Source organism: Hordeum vulgare, chromosome 7H (assembly GCF_904849725.1).
Source record: "Hordeum vulgare subsp. vulgare chromosome 7H, MorexV3_pseudomolecules_assembly, whole genome shotgun sequence".
NCBI classification, from domain to species: domain Eukaryota; kingdom Viridiplantae; phylum Streptophyta; class Magnoliopsida; order Poales; family Poaceae; genus Hordeum; species Hordeum vulgare.
The window spans coordinates 536819401-536827582 of record NC_058524.1 but is presented as its reverse complement, the minus strand read 5'-3'; the positions used below and the strand labels follow the sequence as shown (position 1 = coordinate 536827582).

At 47.5% G+C, this 8182-nt stretch overlaps 1 protein-coding gene across 1 annotated transcript; it reads right to left on the bottom strand.

Moving 5' to 3' along the window:
- Positions 1-6649: 6649 nt before the first annotated feature.
- Positions 6650-7922, bottom strand: LOC123410013 (peroxidase 2-like). Its single transcript, XM_045102880.1, has one exon. It carries the CDS (start codon positions 7824-7826, stop codon positions 6852-6854), a length of 975 nt encoding a protein of 324 aa, XP_044958815.1. The 5' UTR covers positions 7827-7922; the 3' UTR covers positions 6650-6851.
- Positions 7923-8182: the final 260 nt, after the last annotated feature.

Below are 8182 nucleotides of genomic sequence, written 5' to 3'. Positions count from 1 at the left end.
TCACGTCCCTCGATCCGCCCCGCGAACCGTCCCACGAACCGTCCCGCGATTCGTCCCACGATCCGACCGATCTAGTGCCGAACGGACGGCACCTCCGCGTTCAGCACACGTACAGCTCGACGATGATCTCGGCCTTCTTGATCCAGCAAGAGAGACGGAGAGGTAGATGAGTTCTCCGGCAGCGTGACGGCGCTCCGTAGGTTGGTGGTGATCTAATTTCAGCAGGGCTCCGCCCTAGCTCCGCAGAAACGCGATCTAGAGGTAAAACCGTGGAGGTATGTGGTCGGGCTGCCGTGGCAAAAGTTGTCTCAAATCAGCCCTAAAACCCCACTATATATAGGAGGGAGGGACGGGAGGAGGCAGCCTCAAATCCTAAAGGTTTGGCCGAAATTGGAGGTGGAGGAGTCCTACTCCAATCCTACTTGGAGTAGGATTCCACCTTCCCACTTGGAAACTCTTTCCACCTTGTGTTTTTTCCTTCTCAAACCTTATGGGCCTTAGTGGGAACTTATTCCAGCCCACTAGGGGCTGGTTTATCTCTTCCCACAGCCCATGAGACCCCTTGGGGCGTGACACCCCTCCTGATGGTCCCCGGCACCCCTCCCGGCACTCCTAGTACACTACCGATGAGCCCGAAACTTTTCCGGTAATGCACGAAAACCTTCCGGTAACCAAATGAGGTCATCCTATATATCAATCTTCATTTCCGGACCATTCTGGAAACCCTCGTGACGTCCGTGATCTCATCCGGGACTCCGAACAACATTCGGTAACCAACCATATAACTCAAATACGCATAAAACAACGTCGAACCTTAAGTGTGCAGACCCTGTGGGCTCGAGAACTATGTAGACATGACCCGAGTGAATCCTCGGTCAATATCCAATAGCGGGACCTGGATGCCCATATTGGATCCTACATATTCTACGAAGATCTTATCGTTTAAACCTTAGTGCCAAGGATTCATATAATCCCGTATGTCATTCCCTTTGTCCTTCGGTATGTTACTTGCCTGAGATTCGATCGTCAGTATCCGCATACCTATTTCAATCTTGTTTACCGGCAAGTCTCTTTACTCGTTCCGTAATACAAGATCCCGCAACTTACACTAAGTCACAATGCTCGTAAGGCTTGTGTGTGATGTTGTATTACCGAGTGGGCCCCGAGATACCTCTCCGTCACACGGAGTGAAAAATCCCAGTCTCGATCCATACTAACTCAACGAACACCTTCGGAGATACCTGTAGAGCATCTTTATGGTCACCCAGTTACGTTGCGATGTTTGATACACACAAAGCATTCCTCCGGTGTCAGTGAGTTATATGATCTCATGGTCATAGGAACAAATACTTGACACGCAGAAAACAGTAGCAATAAAATGACACGATCAACATGCTACGTCTATTAGTTTGGGTCTAGTCCATCACATGATTCTCCTAATGATGTGATCCCGTTATCAAGTGACAACACTTGCCTATGGTCAGGAAACCTTGACCATCTTTGGTCAACGAGCTAGTCAACTAGAGGCTTACTAGGGACAGTGTTTTGTCTATGTATTCACACAAGTATTGTGTTTCCAATCAATACAATTATAGCATGGATAATAAACGATTATCATGAACAAAGAAATATAATAATAACTAATTATTATTGCCTCTAGGGCATATTTCCAACAGTATCAAGGATAGCATCATCAGGCATAGTATCAAGCATAGTATCTCTAGCAGTAGCATCATAAGCATTATCAAGCACAGGCGACATATCAAGATTTCTAGCAGGAGGTGATGTCGCAAACTTACTCATAACCGAAGGTGAATCAAGTGCAGAGCTAGATGGCAGTTCCTTACCTCCCCTCATAGTTGAGGGCAAGACTTTGGTTTTCGGATCCTTCAGATTCTTCATAGTGATCAGCAGATATAAATCCCAAGTGACTCAGAGAATATAGCAATACCTCCCCGGCAACGGCGCCAGAATAATGCTGACTCTGTGACAACAGACCTTCCCCTGCAATGGCGCCAGAAGAATGCTGCTAGCACTCCCCGGCAACGAAACTAGAAGAATGTTGTTGATGGCCCACCAGCGCGTGGGTTCGCAGCAGTTTTCGAGGGTAGAGTATTCGACCCAAATTTGTTGATTCGCCAGACAGGAGGTGAGAGGATACTCTCAAGTATTAGCAGCTGAATGTATCAGATTCAACCACACCTGAAAGATTAGTATCTGCAAGCAAAGTAGTAGCAGCAAAGTAATATGATAACAACGGTGTCAGAAACGATCTGTGGACGGAAGTCGTATCAATGGCGCCAGAAGTTGCCCGTTGACGGAAATTGTATTTTCCCGTCAACGCCGAGCGAACCAGAATTGTAGGAGGTAGCAGCAGTGTAACGAGTAACAACAGTGGCAAGGAACAGAAGTAGTGACAGCAGTAGCAAGTGACAGCAGTGGCAAGTAGCAGCAAAGCAAGTAATAGTAGCAGCAACATTAGTAACAGCAGCAGAGCAAAACAAGTAACAACATCAGTGGGACAAACTCGTAGACAATGTGTCGGTGATTTGTTTGGATGATATTCATCATGCAACAGTTATAACACGGAGAGATATGTGGCTAGCTCCCGTTCGTCAATGTGATGTAGGCATGCATTCCGTGTGTAGTCATACATGCTTAGGGAAAAGAACTTGCATCACATCTATTGTCCATCCCTCCCGTGGGAGCGGGGTACAAAAGGATACTACAGGATATTAAGGTTCTCCTTTTAGTAAAGAACCGGAACACCGCATTAGCACTTGGTGAACACATGAACTCCTCAAACTATGATCATCACCGGGAGTGGTTCCGGTTATTGTCACTCCGGGGTTGCTGGGTCATAACACATAGTAGGTAACTACAACTTGCAAGATCGGATCTAAAACACACATATATTGGTGACAACATAATAATTTTAGATCTGAAATCATGGCACTCGGGCCCTAGTGACAAGCATTAAGCATGGCAAAGTAGTAGCAACATCAATCTCACAACATAGTGGATACTAGGGATCAGTCCCCGTCAAAACTAACTCGATTACATGACACATCTCATCCTACTCATCACTGCCCAGCGACTCCTACGAATAGATTACTCACGAACGATGAAGAGCTTCATGGAATTGGAGAGGGAAGAAGGTTGTTGATGACGATGGCGATGATTTCCCCTCTCCGGAGCCCAAAACGGATTCCAGATTTGTCCTGCAAATGAAGAACAGGATGTGGCGGCGCCTCCGTATCGCAGACGCGACGAAATCTTCTCTTCTGATTTTTTTTCTGGGCGAAAGTGAATTTATAGAGCTAATTTTGGGGCGGCAGAGCCACAAGGCCCCCACAAGCTTGGTTGTCGTGGCCACGGAGTGGCCGCGGCAACAGGGCTTGTGGCCCACTGGCCCACCCCCTGTGGTGGATCTTTGCGCAGGTATTTTTCATATTTTCCAGAAAAATTCTCCGTAAATTTTCAGGACGTTCCGAGAACTTTCATTTCTGCACAAAAACAACACCATGGCAATTCTGCTGAAAACAGCGTTAGTCCGGGTTAGTTCCATTCAAATCATGCAAATTAGAGTCCAAAACAAGGGCGAAAGAGTTTGGAAAAGTAGATACGATGGAGACGTATCAAACCTCAGTATCAAGGATTCATGCAATCCTGTATGTCATTCCCTTTGTCCTTCGGTATGTTACTTGCCCGAGATTCGATCGTCGGTATCCGCATACCTATTTCAAACTCGTTACCGGCATGTCTCTTTACTCGTTTCGTAATACAAGATCCCGTGACTTACACTTAGTCACATTGCTTGCAAGGCTTGTGTGTGATGTTGTATTACCGCTTGGGCCCCGAGATACCTCTCCGTCACACAGAGTGACAAATCCCAGTCTTGATCCATACTAACTCAACGGACACCTTCGGAGATACTTGTAGAACACCTTTATAGTCATCCAGTTACGTTGTGACGTTTGATGCACACAAGGTATTCCTCCGGTGCCAGTGAGTTATATGATCTCATGGTCATAGGAACAAATACTTGACACGCAGAAAACAATAGCAATAAAACGACACGATCAATATGCTACATTTATAGTTTGGATCTAGTCCATCACATGATTCTCCTAATGATGTGATCCAGTTATCAAGCAACAACACTTTGCACATAGTCAGAAAACCTTGACTATCCTTGATCAACTGGCCAGCCAACTAGAGGCTTGCTAGGGACATTGTTTTGTCTATGTATCCACACATGTATCTGTGTTTTCATTTAATACAATTATAGCATGAATATTAAACGATTATCTTTAAACAGGAAATATAATAATAACTATTTGTCATTGCCTCTAGGGCATATTTCCAACATGTACACCATTTCCATTCCATAGCTGTAAAAGTTCATCAACTAATGCCCTTAGGTACACATCAATGTCATTGCCGGGTTGCCTAGGGCCTTGCATGAGCACTGGCATCATAATGAACTTTCGCTTCGTGCACAACCAAGGAGGAAGGTTATACATACATAGAGTCACAGGCCATGTGCTATGCTTGCTTCTCTGCTCCCCAAAAGTATTAACGTCATCTGCACTTAAACCAAACCATACGTTCCTTGGGTCATGTGTAAAGTCGCTCCACTTTCTCTCGATCTTTCTCCACTGTGACCCGTCAGCGGGTGCTCTCAACTTCCCATCTTTCTTACGGTCTTTTATGTGCCATTGCATCAAGTCGGCATGCTTTTTCTTTCTGAACAGACGTTTCAACAGTGGTATTATAGGAGCATACCACATCACCTTGGCAGGAACCATCTTCCCGGTGCGCTGGCGCTCAACATCACCAGGGTCATCTCTTCTGATCTTATACCGCAATGTGCCGCATACCGGGCATGCGTTCAAATCCTCGTACACACCTCGGTAGAGGATGCAGTCATTAGGGCATGCATGTATCTTCTGCACCTCCAATCCTAGAGGGCATAGAACCTTCTTCGCTTCGTACGTACTGTCGGGCAAGTCGTTATCCTTTGGAAGCTTTTTCTTCATTAATTTTAGTAGCGAACTAAATGCCTTGTCAGATACACCATTGTCTGCCTTCCATTGCAGCAATTCCAGTGTGATACCGAGCTTTGTGTTGTCATCTACGCAATTTCGATACAACCCTTTTTTGTGATCCTCTAACATGCGATCGAACTTCAACTTCTCCCTTTCACTTTCACATTCTCTATGTGCTCAACAATGAGCCGACAAAATCATCATCGGGCACATCGTCTGGTTCCTCTTGATCTTCAGCTTCCTACATTGCAGCATCACCGTATTCAGGGGGCGGGTAGTTGTCATCATCCTCTTCTTCTACGTTGTCTTCCATCATAACCCCTCTTTCTCCGTGCTTGGTCCAAACATTATAGTGTGGCATACAACCCTTCTGAAGCAGGTGGAAGTGAAGGGTTTTATAGTCGGAGAATTCCTTCGTATTCCCACAGACAGTACATGGACAATGCATAAAACCATTCCGCTTGTTTTCCTTAGCCGCTTCGAGAAAATTATGCAGGCCATTAATATACTCGGAGGTGCGTCGGTCACCGTACATCCATTGACGGTTCATCTGCGTGCGTTATATAACAAAGTGTATTAAAAACTACACAAATCTTGATGAAAATGGAGCTTGGACAAGGAGCTTCTAAAGAGAAAGCTTAAGTGTGGCTCGGGCATTTCATCGAACACCTCATGTGCATAGGAGGTGAGCTAGAGCACCACAAAGCTCTCCCACGGCCGGCCGAAAAAATAGAGCAGTGCACTGCTCTGCTCGCGGGGGTATGTGTAGGCCAACCGTTGGTCCCGGTTTGTGGCTGGAACCGAGAGAAAAGGACAACCTTCGGTCCCGGTTCTAGCCACAAACCGGGACTACTGGTTGTGGGCCAGGAGCGAGGCACATTAGTCCCGGTTCGTGTCTAAAACCGGGACCGAAGGTGACAAACGAACCAGAACAAATGGCCCACGAGGCCCGGCGGGCGCCCTGGCCTCACGAACCGGGACCTATGCCCACATGTGTCCCGGTTTGTGAGCGAACCGAGGCTAATGGGATTTCATCAAGTGGACCAAAGCCCTCTTTTCTACTAGTGGTAGTACAAGCATAGATGGCGCGACAACCTCGATGGCAGCATGATGATGGAGATCATGGTGCGGTGCCGGTGACGATGGATATCATGCCGGTGCTTTGAAGATGCAGATCAAAAAGCACAAGTTCATTACCATATCATGTCCCTTATGATTTGCATGTGATGTTAATCCTTTTTATGCACCTTGTTTTGCTTAGGACGACGGTAACATTATAAAATGATCCCTCACTAAATTTCAAGGTAAAATTATGTTCTCACCGAGTGTGCACCATTATGAGAGTTCATCGTTTCGAAACACTACGTGATGATCGGGTGTGGTAGACTCTACGTTCATATACAACGGGCTGATGAATTTGGATCATGTGTCACTCGAATGTCTAGAGGGATGTCAATTTAAGTGGGATTTTTTAGTAATATGATTAAGTAAACTCATTATCTTGAACAGTAGTGTAAGATTTTGTTTTTTTTTTTGTGCACTATTTGGGATTGTTCACAAACAACATTAGCTCTCAACAAAAATAAAACATTTGGGTGTGGGTATGGTATAGAAAATCCACTCTCGGCTTAAGCCACCATTCCTTTCATACCAATCACCAGCCAAAGAGTTTTGAAGAGTTGAGACAACAAACAAATTACACGCGCAAAATTCAACGGAAGTCACAGGTAGGTGACCTCACCAGTGCGAAAACTAACGTGCACAAACAAATGAAATGAGACGCCATGCATGATGGTTGGTTCAGTGGTTGACGACCCTGCAGTTCCTCCTGATCTCTCCCTGGTTACCGGTCTTCACTTCGATGGCTCCCATCTTGACCATCGCCTTGTTAAACTTGGCCTCCCATTGCCCGGGAATGTTGGCACTGTCGCGCACCATCTGGGTCGTGGCCGACGTAGCAAGAAGAGCGGCATCCGACGTGAAGAGCACCTTGTGCGCCAGGACGTTCTTGTAGTACTTGTTGTCGAGCGCGTTGGGGGTCACCACGTCCTGGTTCACCGTGGGATCGTTGGCCGGGCTTGGGCTAGCGGGGCATTGCCTCCTCAGCACGTTGGCAAAGCCAGTGTTGATGTCGGAGGGGACGTCGAGACGATCGGAGACGAAGGATGAGCAATGGGACACCCCAATGCTGTGGGCGCCAGAGAGCACGACCATGTCCTCCGCGGTGAGGCCCTTGGCGGCGAAGCTGGCGATGAGCTGGTCGAGGTTGAAGAACGGGGGCGGCAGGTTGTCGAGAGCCTCCGTGGAGTTGGAAATGCGCCCGTCGAGGCGGCCCGCCGGCATGTTGATCTTCATCGTCATCCTGGTGAGGAAGTAGGCTGCGTCACGGCCGGCGAAGGCGACGATGTCCGCGCAGGAGACGACGCCGGGGCATGCCTTCTCGACGGCGTCCTTGGCCGCGTCGATCACCTCGAAGCCCCGGAGGCTGGGGAAGTTGGGAGGGCTCAGCTTCTCCGGCTGCGGGTTAGCCGGCGTCGGGTCGAGGAGGACTGAGCCGTCGCATCCCTGCACGAAGCAGTCGTGGAAGAACATGCGGATGAGCCCGGCGCCGATGCCGGCGTTCTTGTAGACGAACCTCTTCACCTCGTCCCTCACTATGGCCTCCACGCGGGGGCATGTCTTCTTGTAGTAGCCCACCTGCAGGCCATGGCACGCGGACGACAAAAGCAATGCGCATGTCAGCGCAATAGAAAGCTTAAGCCAGGCGGTAGCCATTGTCTTCTCAAGCTGTTAACTGTAAGTTTATCAGGCTTTGTGTCCTGTCAATATCGAGAGTGTGTGATTGACCGCTGAGATGTTGCTCGTAAGGTAGGGCTATTTATACGTGCATCCACAGATAACTAATATCGCGATAATTGATCAGCACGCAGTGATCTAGCTGTTATGGCTTATGGAACATGGAGGCTGCTGGAATTCAATTATATATAGTGCTTCTCTCCCGTTTGTTAACTGCAAGTCTGCAACCGTCCTTTTCTTGTCTGGTTTGCTATGAATCAAACAATTTGTCATTTCCTGATAAGCATGTTGTCGCCAGCGAGGTATGAATGTATGCTTGTACGTTAGGATAACTT